The sequence below is a fragment of the Capsicum annuum genome, chromosome 1 (genome assembly GCF_002878395.1).
Source record: "Capsicum annuum cultivar UCD-10X-F1 chromosome 1, UCD10Xv1.1, whole genome shotgun sequence".
Lineage (NCBI taxonomy): Eukaryota > Viridiplantae > Streptophyta > Magnoliopsida > Solanales > Solanaceae > Capsicum > Capsicum annuum.
The window spans coordinates 35043189-35059969 of record NC_061111.1 but is presented as its reverse complement, the minus strand read 5'-3'; the positions used below and the strand labels follow the sequence as shown (position 1 = coordinate 35059969).

At 35.5% G+C, this 16781-nt stretch overlaps 1 protein-coding gene and 1 pseudogene across 1 annotated transcript; one reads left to right on the top strand and one right to left on the bottom strand.

Annotated features, from left to right (window-relative positions):
* Positions 1-3872: 3872 nt before the first annotated feature.
* Positions 3873-16411, bottom strand: LOC107854277 (uncharacterized protein At4g14342). The gene is made up of 5 exons (XM_016699288.2): positions 16255-16411; positions 15777-15862; positions 15249-15372; positions 12987-13066; positions 3873-4210 (listed from the first exon to the last, which is right to left on the bottom strand). The coding sequence occupies exons 1-4, from the start codon at positions 16258-16260 to the stop codon at positions 13019-13021; spliced, it is 264 nt and encodes an 87-aa protein (XP_016554774.1). The 5' UTR covers positions 16261-16411; the 3' UTR covers positions 3873-4210; positions 12987-13018.
* On the top strand, positions 4135-6592 carry LOC107854274 (annotated as a pseudogene).
* Positions 16412-16781: the final 370 nt, after the last annotated feature.

Here is a 16781-nt window from a genome sequence, read left to right as displayed (position 1 = left end):
CAATATACATTCTGTAAAATGTATATATACAGGTATATAGTTATTTACTATACATGATGATAATATACAAACACTCAGCTATACAATTGAAAAAAAAAAAATAGATGTACATATACAATTAACAACTAGTACATATATGACTTATATAATTGACATATACAATTGACATGTATGACTTATACATATATGACTTATACAATTGACTTATACACATACGACTTATACAATTACATCATATATACAATTAATATACAACTTATACATATACACATATATAATTGACAAATAATATACAATCGATAACAATTTAGTTGAATTAAGAAAATCTTCTATGAAAAAATATAGTGAATGTGTAGGGAAAAACACAAAATATCAGAAATTTGGAAGAAGAAATAGAAAGAAAAATATTCTTTAATATATGTTAGAATAAATTTTGAGATCTGTTGAATTAGGAGGAATACATACTGCCTCTAAAACGTCCAATAAAAGAATGATCTATTGTCGCTAAACACTCCAATCAGCTAAGAGATAAAACAAAAAATTAATTATGAGAGAAAAAACTTCACTTGTCTTTGATATATACATTAACCATACCATGTAATTATTAAAAATTATTAATTATGAATTGTAATTTTTTAAAATACTAACCATACCATGTAATTATTAAATTATTTTATCTATAATGTGTAGTGTTTCCTTATTTTTATTTTAATTGAGCATTTGAACCCATAATAAAGTGTTTTTAGACAGTTTTGATTCAAATTTTGGGAAGAAAAAATTGTGGAAATTTTTCAAGTGTCTAGTACGTAGATAAATTACTTACTTTAATCATACTTATTAGGGAAAAGGCATAAATATCCCTTCAACTTGTCGCCAGAATTTACTTTAATACTTTAACTTTATCAGTATTTATTTACCTTCTAAATAATTTTCGCATGAATTATATACCATCCCAAAAATGTAACTCCACTCTTACAATAAAAAGTGTAATACACTCGCCCCCAAGTCAGCGTCATATCATTACCATGTCGGATCCTTGCAAAAAAAATTTTTTAAATATATATATAAATTTTTTTAAAATGTTTTCTTCCCCCCCCCCCCCCCTCCCTCCCCGTCTCAGTGCAACTCATGGTAAGGTTGCTAACAACGAAAAGTGTTAATTGTTTCAATTGGGCGATTAATGGCAGCTGTGACGTTGACATCGCTGCAGTGGAATTGTCCATCGAATTCGCGGAAGGAGAAGGGAGTAATACTTTTACCCAAAATTATTACTAGCATAATAGTACTTTGGATTTTGGTAGCACACAGTTTTAGAGAGGGAAATATGACACTTTTGTAACTGTGAATTAATGAGTACTAATCTACATTGGATATTGAATTAAAAATGATATTAGAAAATATTTTATAATTTTGACATTGAATTTTGGATGATATTAGAAAATATTTTATAATTTTTCATGTTTTATTAAAAATATTTTCGATGCACATTGTGTTGGAGTTGGTTGATGATGGTGGTGAAGAAAAATGGAGAAAAAGAAGAGATGGGTGGGTTGTGAGGAAGAAGAAGAGAGGGGATGGTGGGGTGTGAGGAAGAACAAAAATTAGAGGCTGAAAATTTAAAGGTGGACTCATCTTTTTTTTTTTTTTACTTTTTTTAATTAAAACGTGCTCTTTTTTTTTTTTTTGGCGACATCAGCCCTTAAGGGGTAATATAATTCACGCGAAAGTTGTTTAGAGAGATAAAATTTACCGATAAAATTAAAGTGTTAAAGTAAGTTTTGGCAACAAGTTCAGGGGATATTTATGCCTTTTCCTTACATATTATCCTAAATAGGCCATAAAACCTCAAGCATGCTTTAATTGAGTTGAAGTATGTAGTTAAAGGAGATGACATTTATTATGAGGTTAACTTAACTACCTAACAGATATTTGAGAACACGAACAAAAGAATTTTTCATAATTTGAACTGAAACGTCTAATATGAACATTTTATCATGTGTTCAAATGCTCATTTGGAACAAGCCATTGTTTAAATGTTTAAATAAAATATTTAATAGCAAGTTAAAGAAGTTGATTTATTAAGCCTATTTTTAAGATAATGGCTTCATATCTACTGCATTTTTTCTAAATTTTTATGCAGAAATTTATGCACCGCATTAAAAGTATCATTTAGATGAATCTGATAACAATGATATGTTAGCATTCGTGTTTAGCACCCACATTGTTGGGATAAATAAAGAAATATTCTCAATCGCCAAAAAACTACAAAATAGTGCCAAGCAAATTCTATAATATGTTACCACCAAAGGATGTGCCGCGGTGGATGAAACTGCTCCTCTTAATAAGAGATCTCAAGTTCGAGCCTTGGGTATGAAAAATTCCTTGGTAGGGAGCGCTACCCCTCGAATGGGGCCTTATCCGACGCGAATTCGAATTAGTCGGACTCCAATACGGGTATTAGACACCGAATGAAAAAACAAAAACCAAAAATAAAAAATTCTATAATATGTTAGCCACTTGCATCGCGACAAGTTTGATTATACACGTTTCCCTTTTCATGTATACTATAAGCCTTATTACCTATACTTCTATTCTTTGATAACAACTTTTAAAGTTTAAAATCGTTCCTTAATTATGAACTATTGCTCAAAAGTGACACCCACTGACTCATGCACATGAATGTCGTAGCTGGCTGGCTGCATTGGAACATTACATTTGATTGTCTTTTACAAAAAAAGGAACTTGCAATTTTGTTAGTAGTAATTTCATTCCTCTTATATACAAGTAGTCGCCCTCATCCTTTAGGACAAGCAAGAGGAGCAAATAAGGAAAGGAGAATAATCAGCCAAATTAAAGAGGTAACTTTCTGCCTTTCTGCAATGGTACCAATTCCAATCAAAACCGGGTATAACGTAATTATATCCTAAAACTTGGTTCCAAAATTATATCCTGAAATTTTGTTCGTAATTCCCATGCAGAGTCCTTTTCCCCTTTGCTACATAATCTTTTGCCAATATTTTATTTCTTTGAGCGGTAGAATATATAAGCCCTCCTTTTTTCATGGAATTAATGTTGGTTTTATTGTAAAGACATCCTTGACAAAAGGTATTCATTCTGTGTTTTCCACAAGAAACTTATTACATTGTTAATTTGCTACCTCAAGCCATATGTATGTATTACTACTTTATTATATATAGAAGAGATGGAAGCCGCTTATTACATTGTTAATTTGCTACCTCAAGCCATATGTATGTATTACTACTTTATTATATATAGAAGAGATGGAAGCACGACTTCGCCGTCGTGCTTGGGCAATTTTGATATTTCTTAGACATTGTGCTGTAAGATAGTTGTAATTGATGTTAAGAGTATTTGTACGGTTTCGGATTTGGACAAAATAGCCGTGCCACTTCTATAAAAAGGAAGTCTTTAAGTATGTATATTATTTCATTTGCACAAATAAGATACTTTCATATCATTAAGTTTGACATTTAAATAAGTTTAGCAAAAATTAGCTTGCGGATCAACACTTGGCGAATCACCAGACTTGCTCAAAATTTTCAGTAACACGTTTTTGTTTCAAAGTAGACCTAAATTTGATATCCAATCACAACAATTCTCAATGATCCAAGTCTTCAAAAACAATAGACCTACTTTGTCTTCTTCAACAATCAAGCTCAGCACAATTCAACAAGAGTGTTCTTCAAGTTGCTTCAACATTCTAAGTCTAAATCAATTACAAATTAGCAACGAGTATTCATTTTTCTATCGCACTAACATAGAAGATGGAGATGAAAGAAAGAGGAGTAGTTTTGACATGTCTATATTTAATAAACTATATAAATCGAGGACAAAAAATTAAGATATTGATCTTTAAAACGGAAATCCAGTGAGAATTTTAGCATAGAATAACTTAGGTATTTCAATTTTAAGAACTAAAACTGCTGTCACGACGACAAAACATTAGGTTCTTTCCATAAGGTGTAGTAATAACGTACTCTGTGATACAATTTTTCCCCATATAGAATTCTACAAAGAATTGGTCCAACATTGACCATCTATGATTTGAATAAAAGGGTTCACTATCTCTACCTCTCTTTTGGGATTACAGTACCAAGAAAGTTATCAAGCGGCATGGCGCACCATACTGAGATTGTTCCAACAGATCACCAATTTCCAGTACTAATTGATCAACCTCCTCCAAGAGAAGCTACAAAACATGAGGTATCTCCTTAGTTTCTAAGCTTACATATATAGCAATAATAAAAGAGGGAACAAGGTAGATTGTGTGTACGTTAAGGAACTTGAATATTTATCTATATCCGTTGTTTATACTAAAAAGCAAATCAATCTAATTAAAGTAAAAGTGCATACCCTTGAATCATCATGCTTAAATGAAAAATGTGTATACGATCAAAGACACATATCTAGTATTTATTAATTTAATGTAAATGGTAGGACTCTTTTCTAATCAGTGGTCACACTCAAGACTTGTGGAATGTACCTTAAAGAAATTCCTTATATTCACTCTCAAAAATAATCTATACTAGAAAAGATAAAAGTAAATTTTGGATGTGTTGCTAAAAGTTAAAAGTGATTTCTTACTTACTTTCTAGCATTATTTAGTAGGCAGAAACTATTGTTTCAAGAACAATATAGCCTAGGAAGCACTATTGAGAGTGGTGTGTGGTAGGAGGCTGGAGTGATGGAATGAGAGTGGGGGTCAGTGTGGGAGTGGTGGGAGGGGATAGGGGGCAAAAGGACGTGACAATGTGGGTTGGTGTAGTGGGAGGGGGCCGGGGGCAAGGGGAGGCGAGAGTGGGAGTCAGGGTAGTGGAGGGGGGAGGCGAGGGTGGGGTGGGTGATGGGATTGAAAAGGATTTTAATCAGCGAGAAATGTCACATGAAACTTTTTCCTTACTTCGACCAATGAAGTCCTTTCCATGAGATTCCAAGTACCATTTTTTCCTAAAGAAAATATTTAGGACACATTTTAACCAACCAGAAGTTGAAAATATTTTCCTCCGCACTAGACACACCCTGAGTCTTTTCATTTTGTCTATCTGGTCATATTATTTAGTAGCACTGACAATTTACATTTGAAAAGGGGAATGTAAAAATGAGAAAAAGTATTGACTTTTCTACTAATTACAGATAGAAGGGAGGAAAACAGAACATTCAATCGAGATAAAGGAACAAGTGGTCAAGATCAATTAGTGTTGCAAATAAAGAAATCTGCAAATCAAATCTTTGATGTGAGATTTAAGGATTTAGACAACACGTGTATCAAATTTGCGACCATATTCAAAGTAAATGTGGGGATACGAAAATCAAATCCAGATGCTTATACGCCAATGTTGATCTCCATTGGTCCTTACCATAAAAGGAATCCTGAACTTGGTTCGATGGAAAAGTACAAATTGATGTACCTACGATGATTTATCCAGCGGAAAGAGGGACTTGATGTGGAAAGTTGCATTAGTGCATTGGAGAAAAAGAAAGATGAAGCACTAAAATGCTACGACGATAACCTCGATATTGATGTAGTTTGCAAATTTTTGGAGATGTTATTGCTAGATGGTTGTTTTGTGTGGAGTTTATTCGAGAGCGTTGTGAAGTCGAGAAAAGAGAACATGGCGACAAAATCATCAACTTGCAATGGATGATAGATCAAGTATGTCGAGACATGGTGTTATTAGAAAACCAGCTTCCTTTCTTTGTCCTCGCCATGCTTCATGGAATGACAAAGCATCCTACAGAAGCGAGCTTCTTGTACATGGTGAGAGAGACCTTACTAAACACTTTCCCAAAGGCAACGTTTACATCCAGGTCAGAAATTGACAATTTTAATGCAGAACGCATCGACCATCTAGTTCATGCAATACACATATTTTGTTGCCCATCAGCAATGAAAACTACAAATGCTAGCAAGCAAAACAAATGTTGCAAGATAAGATTTTGTGGTAACGTTTTGCCATTAACCAGGACAAACGAAACCCCCAATGTCCTTGGTATATGGCAATGCCATCATATTCCAAGTGCAACAGAGCTTTATGATGCTGGAGTTAGCTTCTTAAAAATAGGATCCGTGGAAGAAAATGACGCTGATAAAACAACATTGTTCGATATCAAGTTCAAGAAGGGATTATTGAAAATCCCTTGCTTCGCAATCGAGGACTCAATGGAGACCTTCATGAGAAATTTGATAGCTTATGAGCAACGTTCTTCAGATGCATATCCTTATTTTTCAAATTATGCACATCTAATGACTCAGCTTATTGGCTCACACAGAGACGTGCATTTTCTTCGTCAACACAAAATCATCCTTAAGGACCTAGGAGATGACAAAGAAGTGGCCAGCATCTTCAAGAAACTTTCAGATGGGGTGACAATGACAGACTTCTACTACAATGAAGAATGCAGCAAATCGATTCAACACTGTGAAAAACCATGGAATCGAATGATGGCAAGTTTGAGGCACAACTATTTTCAGAGTCCTTGAGCAGGAGCTTCAACCGTGGCAGCCATCACACTTCTTATACTCACAATTATACAAACCGTTCTAGCTTTCACTGGTGATGTTAAGAAGTAGTCTTTGTTGTAGTTACATTGCATTTAAGTTATATGCATCATTAGAGTATGAACCTTTTTACAGCATGTGATGCTGTTGTAACAAGTAACCTATCTTTTTTTCAAGATTACATATTTGGCATTTTAAAGAGGCCTGCCTGTAGATATTCTTTAGATGACTTAATTGCATAAATAATTCTTACGCTAATAGTGTATATAACAAAAACTCCATGATATATAAAACAGTTGACTGAATATCTTTGATACAGTCTAGCATTTCATCACTACTCAATGCATGCAAATTGTATGTTGGCCTAATATTGTGCCAAAGATTGTGAATTAATTGAATATAGGCAATGGCAAATATAAAGGCAAAAATATGGGGCATGCGAACCCGTGGTCTTTATGTAGAACTAGATATTTTATGTATATATTTTCTAAAGTTGGTATAATATTTTATCTGGTGGCACCCATGCTAAAAGAAAACCAAATGCACTTGTTTAACGGTTGAGTTATTTACCTAGAGACTAGGGATCAATTCCTACTAAATACACTTTCTCCATCCATGTTCTAGAAATCCTAGATTCGCCACTGTTATATAAGTATGAGAAGCATAATTTTTTTTTTAAAAGAAAAAACTTTTAAGATTCCTAAATTGAAGAGTTGCCCCATATAAATGTATTGAGGGAGCTTCTAATTTTACATGCTCTCAGGCACATTTCCCCAAAACTCTCTCTCCTACTTCCTAGGTGGGGGGAGAGGACACTCTTTCCGGTAGGTCGCCTGAGAACTACCATCCCTCACAACTTTTCAAGGCTATCTCCTTCTGCGATAGTTGGTTTTCTTGTTTCTTTTTTAGCTCTTTCCCTCGATAGAAATGGGAGAGAACAGAATATATTTCAATGCTGGTTTCAAATCACATGATATCACTAGATGGAACTCCGATGGACTAATCTGGTACAAATGGGTGTAGAGGAGTCGAAGGATGATGTGGAGATCTACAGTCAACAGTAAGGTGATGGAGCGGATTTGCTTCTGGTTAAGAGAAGCATCAACTGATCAGAAGAAAGAACATTAGAAGATGGAAGTTTGCTGACAAAAAAGAAGAGTACTTTTGAACCAGGAAACATAATGAAAATGGGAGGTACATGAGTGTCATCTCGTTAAATGCTGGGGGGAGATCTGTTATCATCATTCCAGAACCAGTAGTAAATGCTGGTTGGTGTGATATAACATTTAAGATAGAGGATTTCACTAAATGCTCCAAAAGACAGGCTCCAGCAAATCTTTCAAGAATAACCCAACCCAACTATCCATATGCTAAAGCTCTATGGGATAGCAAATAGATTTCTAAGGACCATCACGAGGCTACCACTTCAGATAAACAGGAGGCTGGTCTATTGAACAGATGTCTTGTTGGGTTTTTGGAACAGGTAAGCAAAGAAAGCCTTCTTCATCTGAGATAAGAAGATGGTCATCGACCAAGTGGAAGAAGACCTTCGGGGTGGAGACATGTTCCTATTAGAATTTCCCAACAGATTCATGGCAGAACAAATGATACAAGGTCAATGGAAGTGGAAGAATATAGCTTTCAACCTAGAATGGTGGTGCCCGGTGACAGGATGCGTTCCAAATTCCCCAAAAACCCAAGAAACTTGGATCAAAGTGGTGGGAGTTCCCCTACACCTCCGATCGCATCAGGTTTTCGTGGAAATTGGTTGAATATGTGGCGGATGGGTTGCTACTGAAGAAGAGACTGAACCGAAGAATCATATGAAGTGGGCAAGAATTTTGGTAGCTAACGACGGAAGAAACATACCGAAAGTGGTGAAAATCTCGAGAGAAGGGATTAATTATCATTTTCCGATATGGGCGGAAAGCAAAGTGAGGTTCGAAGAGTCGCCGGAAAAAATTTGCAAACCTACCGGAGAAGACAGTCCCACAAAATACCCAGTTCAAGCCTCGGACCAGCAGGTATTGCAGAGCTTCTGCTATCACTGCAACAACAACAACAAACCCAGTATATTCGCACATAGTGGAGTCTGGGGAGGGTAAAATGTACGCAGTCCATACCACTACCTCCGAAGAAGTAGAGAGGTTGTTTCTGATAGACCCCCGCCTCAAGACAAAAGGATAGTAAACAAAATCGTCAAAAGCATGAAAAAGATGACTATCACTGCGATTCAGTAAAAAAATCCCTAATTCTTAGGGATTCTCGTTCAAAGAAGCATGTGGGGGAGGGTCTATTGACAGCTGCTAGTTTGGAGGACAAATCTCCACATGAGTGTCACGTGAATCACTTAATGCAGAGTCCAATACTGGGCCTTTCTGGGTCCAACATGAGGGAGTTTAATTTAATGATGAAGAGGATGACGGGCCTAGTCCAGCAAGTTTTGTTGTTTTTAACAAAATAACAAGCCCAACTCAGTTGATTATAAACAACGATCTTTCCAGTGAGCTTAGTGGGCTTACCCCCGAAGAATTAAAATCCCAAGTCTCCATTTCAGTCGTGCAAGATCAAAATAGAGAATGGCGCAGGAAATTACGATGGTGAATTCTACTAGGGATTTGATAGAAAACCCCATGCAAACCATGGAGAAGACATATTCAAGAAGACATAAGGGGAGAATTGAATATGAGAACAGTCGTACAAACCAAACTGGAAAATCAAGCCATAAGGAAGGGATTTCCTTTGAAGATTGGGAGATTGAAGATGCAGAACCATTGCATATACAGGAATAACTTTTTGGAGAACGAGGTCTCTGCATGGGTAAAAACTAACATGCTTAAATTGGGGAAATTACTGGGGGCTAATTTTCAAGGACATAAGGAAGAAGCCATGGAAATACTACTGCAAGTGGACAGCTCCTTGACAAGCAAGATGCCAGGAATCTGCAATGGTGTGTAAGAAGATAAAACATAAAAGCCCTGAAGAACTGAAAAATTTAGTGGCTTTTGATGTAGAATTCAAAAGTGGTAGGAGTAGAGATAAGGGGAGAAACACCCGAACTATCTCATGATGCGATTCAAACTTGTATAATGGAATGTAAGGGCTTGAACAGCAGGGACAAAAGGAGAATTGTAGCGAACATAATGGGGGACAGGAAAGCTGATAGCATATGTTTACAGGAGACAAATATAGAGGGGGATTTCACAGGTCTAATAACTATTGGGGGGGGGGGGGGGGGGGTTGGATAAAAACGGCATGTTTAGAGGCTAGTAAAACTAGAGGAGGAATATTATTATTGTGGGATAGTAGAGTATGGAAGGGGGAAATACTAAAGGTAGGGGCTTACACTCTCACCTACAAATTTGAAGCACAATTGTAGGATTTCAACTGTCATATAACAGGAGTGTATGCTCCTAACTCTTACAAGGAAAGAAGAATAGTATGGGAGTAGATTGGCTCTATCAGAGGTCTATTTGAAGGACCATAGGTTGTTTGTGGGGACTTCAATGAGGCTAGATATATCTATGAGGAAGAAAGTTGTACTAGAAGAACAAAGGGCATGAGGGAATTTTCTGACCTGATTAAGGATACGAATTTAATTGATCTTCAATTAGAAAATGCTAGCTACACATGGTTCAAAGGGGATCATCAAAGAATAGCCTCAAGAATTGACAGGATTTTGGTGTTTCAAGAATGGGATGACTTTTTCAGTAATCTGAAGCAAGTTGCTCTTCAAAGATTAGTGTCAGATCATTCTCCAATTGTTATTGAAGGTGGTACCTGGAAGAAGAATAAGAGTTACTTCAAGTATGAGAATTGGTGGTTACACATCGAAGGCTTCATGAATAAAGTGAAGGAATGGTGGAGTTCTTTCAACTATATTGGTAGGCTCGACTTTATCTTGGCCTCCAAGTTAAAAGCCCTAAAATATAAATTAAGAAGAGTGCTAAAAGAGTGGAGCAACAGAGGAGGGGATTACTAGAGAAATTGGCATCTTTGGAAAGCATTGCTACAGACAGAGTTCAAACAGAAGAAGAATCAGTGGAAAAGGCAACTGTTCTCATGAAATTTGAGGATTTGATTAAGAATATAGAACTATCATGGAGACAACGATCCAGATCCTTGTGGCCGAAAGAAGGGGATAAGAACACCAAATTTTTCCATAAGATGGCTAATGCACATAAGAGATATAACAATATTGACCAACTTCTAATTCAGAAGAACCTAGTCCAGGATCCAAGAGGAAATTGTGGAGTTCTATCAGAAGTTATATTCTGAAGAAGTAAAGTGGAGACCTGCTAGTAATTTCACAAATTGTCCAAGGCTGACAGCGGAGGAAATGGAAGGTTTAGAAAAGAATTTTGAAAAGGATGAGGTGCTGAGTTGCTTAAAGCCGTGTGCAATTGACAAAGCACTTGGTCCAGACGGGTTTCACTATGGGGTTTTTAATCAAATGTTGGGATGTGGTGAAACATGACATTATGCAGACCTTTAAGAAGTTCCACGAGTAAGAAAGGTTTGAAAGAAGCTTTAATACCATTTTCATAGCTTTGATCCCTAAGAAGAAAGGTGCTAAAGAATTAAGGGACTTTAGACCTATCAGCCTGATAGGTGGTGTATATAAGTTTTTCTCCAAAGTGCTCACAGAAAGATTAAAAAGAGCGATGGCAAAGCTTGTGGATTCTCAACAATTAGCTTTCATCAAAGGCAAATTACCGATTCTGCCCTCATAGCCAATGAGACGATTGATTCCAGGTCGAGTTTGAAAAAACCAGAAATACTATGTAAACTTGACAATGAAAAAGCTTATGATCATGTCAATTGGGGATTTCCTATGAGTTTGCCAGAGAAGATGAGATTTGGGTACAAATGGAGACAATGGATCTACTAATGCATCTCAAAGGGGGGTTTGGGGATCAAGAACTTAAAGAACCAAAGTAAAGCTCTCCGAATGAAATGGCGCTGGAAGTATGATAATGGAAATCAGAACCTATGGCGCAGCGTCATCAAGAACAAATATGAGAAACATGATAACGGGATGACAAAGGAAGTCACTACTCCTTATGGTGTCTGCTTATGGAAGTCGATCAGAATGTTATGGGATGAATTCAAAGTCAACATCAAGATTGAAGTGATAGATGGAGCTAAAACTATTTTTTGGAAGAATGATTGGCATGAAGCAGGCAAGATGGAAATCTTATTCCCAAACATATATAGTCTAGTCTACATCAGCAAAGCACAATAGCTGAATTGTGGACACCTCAAGGGTGGAATTTTGGGTTCGGGAAAAATCGTAATAATCGGGAAATTCCTAGAGTTATAGATTTTTTCAATACCATTAACCAGTTTAATTGCCTAAAGACGGGACAAGACATTCTAAAATGGTAAGGGATCAGCAAAGAGACTTTTATAGTAAATACAACTTCCAGGAAACTTAACCAAACAAATCAGCAGTTACTCAGATGGCCCTGGAAACATATTTGGAAAGCTAAAATCCCACACAAAGTGGCCTGCTTTGTTTGGTTATTGGCAAAGGAATCTATGCCTGATGAAGAGGGGAATCCCATTGTGCTCTAGGTGTTTTTTCTTTGGGGAAACGGGAGAAACAGTGGTCCATCTTTTCATACACTGTAGGGTCACTAGTCAACTGGGGAGAATATTTCTCAATCTAAAAAATATAGCCATGGACTATGCCTGGGAAAATTACCGAGACTCTAACCAGCTGGGAAGAAGCAGGAGTACATGCAAAGAACAGGATTGGAGAATAGTTCCCGCTACTATCTGGTGGGCAATCTGGACGGAGAGGAACCCTAAGAGTTTTTGAGAACATAGAGAATAGTATGCAGCAAGTGAGGCTGAACTGCATTTTGACTTAATGTTTTTGGTGTAATCAGATATACTCTAATGACACTGTCTCTATCATTGATGTCTTAGACTCATTATAGGGATAGAACAGTAGATTTAGAGCTTTTGTAAACATGGTTTCAGTACAACCCATGTACTGTCGTACAGAAATAGAAACAATTACCAATTTCAAAAAAAAATAATAAAAGTTTTTTTCCTATGATGGTGCTTGTGTAGAAGAAGGAAATTTTGAATTATCTCCCCCCACCCATAACATAAATAGAAATAACTACCATGTACACTATCTATTTCAATCTATTTTGACTCGTTAATGCACACCAAATACCGCTGAACCTTTTCCTTTTCCATCGATCAATTAGTATGTCTGCTCTTCAAAAGCGTTCAAGAAAAGAAACAATGAATGATGAAGTGGAATTGGCATATCACAAAGAGGTTGTGGATAGAGTGATAAAATGTAATGTGTTTCCCAAGGTCTGACCAACACCCATAACTACCAAACCGACCATTACACTTCAAACTGAGATCAATATAAGTTTGACATTACTTGAAAAAAATGCAAGGGAGAAGGTAATCAAGAAAAGCTATGGTCTATGGCCCTTACATCTTGCAGCCTGCCTTTATTTATTGCAACTCTCAATCATCTTCTCGTTCAGGTGGAAGGCCACACGGTAAAAGCATTTTCTGCACAAACGCAAGCAACTATGCAAGGTTAGTAATAGTATCAGACCAAAATCAAGGATGCATATTCACAATCTATCATACATACATCAAATCAAATGATATAAATGCAATACTTTTGCTAGTTCTACGTCTATAAATGGCAAGAATATTAGCAAGTTGTAATATTTCGATAGGCAGCGATAAACAAACTTGAACATTCTGTCTTCTACATGAAACAACTAAACCTTTCATCAACACTAGAATTATTAAGGAAGTGATTGGCTCTCCAGATTAGTAGCTTAAAAAGTATTGCATTTAACACAGTTGCGGAGCCAGAAGTTCTACGAAGGGTGTTCAAGCGATACATAAGTATACAGAGAGCTTTTTTATTTACAAAATATTTTATTAATGAAAAGAAAAGAAAGTTAAGACAAATCGATTGAAAATCTAATTACGTTGTAGGTCTAAAATTAAGGATTCTTTTAACAAGTAACATTAATTTTGAATTATTATTTCATTAATATCAGATTAATTAACTATTATTATACCACAATATTGCTAAAATAGGAGCTCTTTCAAAAATATTTTTAAAAGATCAAAAAGACCAGCAGTAGGTTGGATAGAATCCAACCTGGGCATGCGTTGCCCCATGGCCTTTACTGAACAATTCATCCCGCTGGGCCGGATGACTTAGTTGTTTGAAGGTTGTTTAAAGCATATTATTTAACTACGTAAAGTGAATTTTACTTATATAACCGATATAATTTTCCGGCGAAGGGCATTCACCTGACCATCCTTGCTAGCTCCGCCCATGATTTAACAGGTTGTGATACAAACATCCACAAGTGGGATCATGTCTAACTGCATTTCTAATATAGCCTTCCAAAGAGCATACACATTGGAGATAAACCTGCTTTCTTAATGTTCTCTGACTAACCTTCACCGTATAAAAATATTAAGTGCCAACATAGCAATGGGTTGGGCTTAACAAGGTTTAGCCACTAGAATAAGAACAGGCAAAACAAGCAAGCCTAATCGGAGCTCTACATCACAAGTTTAAGACTTCTACGTTCACAAAAATAGTTATTTCCTCCATCCCAATTTATGTGGCATACGTTTATTTTTAGTTTGACCGAAAAAGAATGTCATACTTCCTTGTTTAGAAACAATGAGAGTTTAAACTTCTAAGTTTACCGTTCATTAGATGATTTATAGCCACACAAATATCTATACCTTGTTTTAGACCACATGTTTCAAAAGTATTTCTTCCTTAAACTCCATGCTCAATGAAAAATCGCCACACAAATTTGGACGAAGGGAGAAGTATTGCAATTTCTATTCAAGGAAGTGTGACAACCTTCTGGTATATAGTCACAAAAACTCAATTTGTTAATGTTTCAGTTAGAGGACTTCATGTTTCCTCCTTTCCAAAAATATTTAACTTCCATATACCTACCACCCAGTGCGCTAAGGAAGTAAACTTATTGTTGGGATGTCCTTTATATGTTGGCGCAAGACGATGAGTACAAGCAGTCAAACACATCTTCCCTTTCAATTTTTCAGTAGAGCTTGACCTGGAACTACCGGTATACATGTTCCAACCTTCACTGATGCTAGCTCCTGTGAATTTGTAAACCTGGCAACTTAGCATAATTTCCTAGATTTACCAACCAAAATCTCCCCGGAAACTGCATATCCATTCCAACTTAATGGTTTAGCATCTACTCCAATTTTGCGTTAGTTCAGATCCTTGCTAGTTTCGTTTGAGGCCTCAGCTAAAACTTGATAACAACTCAAATAGGGAAAACTCTAACAATAAGATTGACAACTAACCTTCTCTTGGCATTCTCTAATGAAAAGCACTAATCAGACTTTTGCCAACAAATGCATTCATCAGTTTGATATTTGGTTCGGAAATAGTACAACTTTTTCTTACAGGTGAAATATTTTACTCAGAAAAAAAAGGGGCATCAAGAAGATGCTACAACTTATTAGAGCAAATAAATCATTTTTTCAAGAAAATATGATGCTCTTGCACAACCTTTACTCTTAACATCAAGGTTGGTAAAAAAACGCACAGGCACTAATAGCACTTAGTTCACTCATTATCCAAGTCAAAATAAGAAAAAATTGAAAACGATTCATTACGCAAGCCAGCACATTAAGATCTACGGAAACAAAGCATTTTCAAGAAAGCACAAACCTGCATAAAATTGTAACGTTCTCTTCCAATTGACTCATTTTCTGCAATGGCAAAATATGCCAACATTGGGTAGTGTCCAACATAGGATGCATAGCTGTCACGCTGAATATTTACCGCCCACTCACTAAACCAAATAAAGAATATCCAAAACATCAGTATCTCAAAAGTTATTATACTGTAAAAATAAACTCTCAACATAGACAATCTATGTCAAACAGAGACAATAAATAATCCTCATATGAAACAATAGTTAATATAAACAAGATCAATAATTTCAACAAATACAAAAATATGCATTCCCTCCATTCCGTTCCTAAATAAGTGGTGTTTTAGCCTTTTTCATTTTGTTCTAAACAAATGGTGTTTTAGATAATCAAAAAGACACTAACGATGTTCTTCCAACTTTAAGAAGAACAATTTTTTTCAAAAAAGGGTAAGATCGTAAATCACTTTGTTTCAGGAATGGGTAGTTTCATATGGGTTGCGTCCGAGCTAAAATAACCACTTATTTAGGAACGAGTAACTTACAATCTAGTCAAGTCAGCATGTCCAGTTCCAACGTATTTAGCTTGTAAGTGCTCGAGCTGGGAGTTTATATTGAACCTGTCACTAGCCTATGTATAAAAAAATAAATAAATAAACTCACTAATCAACTGCATATTCGACAAATTCATGAACAGAAAAAAATTACAGTGACATGTACACTGAGCTAGATAAAAATAAATTAGGGTTTTGGAGGAAGTCTGGATAGATATAAATCAATTTTGAAATATGAAGGTAAAATTAAATATACACAAACATATGTAAATTGAAATTGAGTATAAATTTGATAAAAAAAAAAAAAAAACAGGCGGCCCGGTGCACTAAAACTCAGAGCCATTGCACATGAATTTGATGCTTTAGAAAAACATGTATACCGAAGAGTAGAAACATATTAGGTTTGGGTAAGAAGGGGAATTGAATATATGAAATTGATGTTTTAGTTATACAAAATTATGAGGTTCACCTGCATTTTTTGCACACTGGGAATTGATTGAAGATGAAACAAGATAGAGACGGAAAGAGAAACAAAGAGATGAGGAGTGCTATTGTACGAGACTGGGAAAGGGAACGGCGGGTACACTTTTTGGGCGATGAATATTTTTTACTTTATTATTTATTACACAAAATTATTTTACTTCATTTAAAAATATTTATTTATTTAAAGTTGTACTATTTAGGGCCCGTTTGCCCAGGGATATTTTTCCCCTTTTTTTCAAAAAAATTTTTCGAAGTTAGAAATTATGGTGTTTGATCATGAAACTTTAAAAAATAATTCTGGAATAAAATTTCAAAAATTTTTATTATTACTTTCATTATTATTACATATAACCTCAATCTTTAAATTTTTACATAAATTCATCTTATTAACTAAATTCCGTAATTTTTTAAAAAAGATAAAATTCAATAAAATAATTAATTCAAGTAAAAATAATTAAGAATTTTTATCAACAAATTTAAGAATATATAAAATATATTTATATCTATCAATCA

Bases quoted from the DNA above. Each gene is read 5' to 3' on its own strand.
- LOC107854277 (XM_016699288.2), bottom strand. The intron at 15,373-15,776 runs GTAAGTTACTCG...TATTTGGTTTAG, and splicing joins CATGCTGACTTGACTAGATT to TGAGTGGGCGGTAAATATTC. The intron at 13,067-15,248 runs GTTTGTGCTTTC...GCGTTTGTGCAG, and splicing joins AACGTTACAATTTTATGCAG to AAAATGCTTTTACCGTGTGG.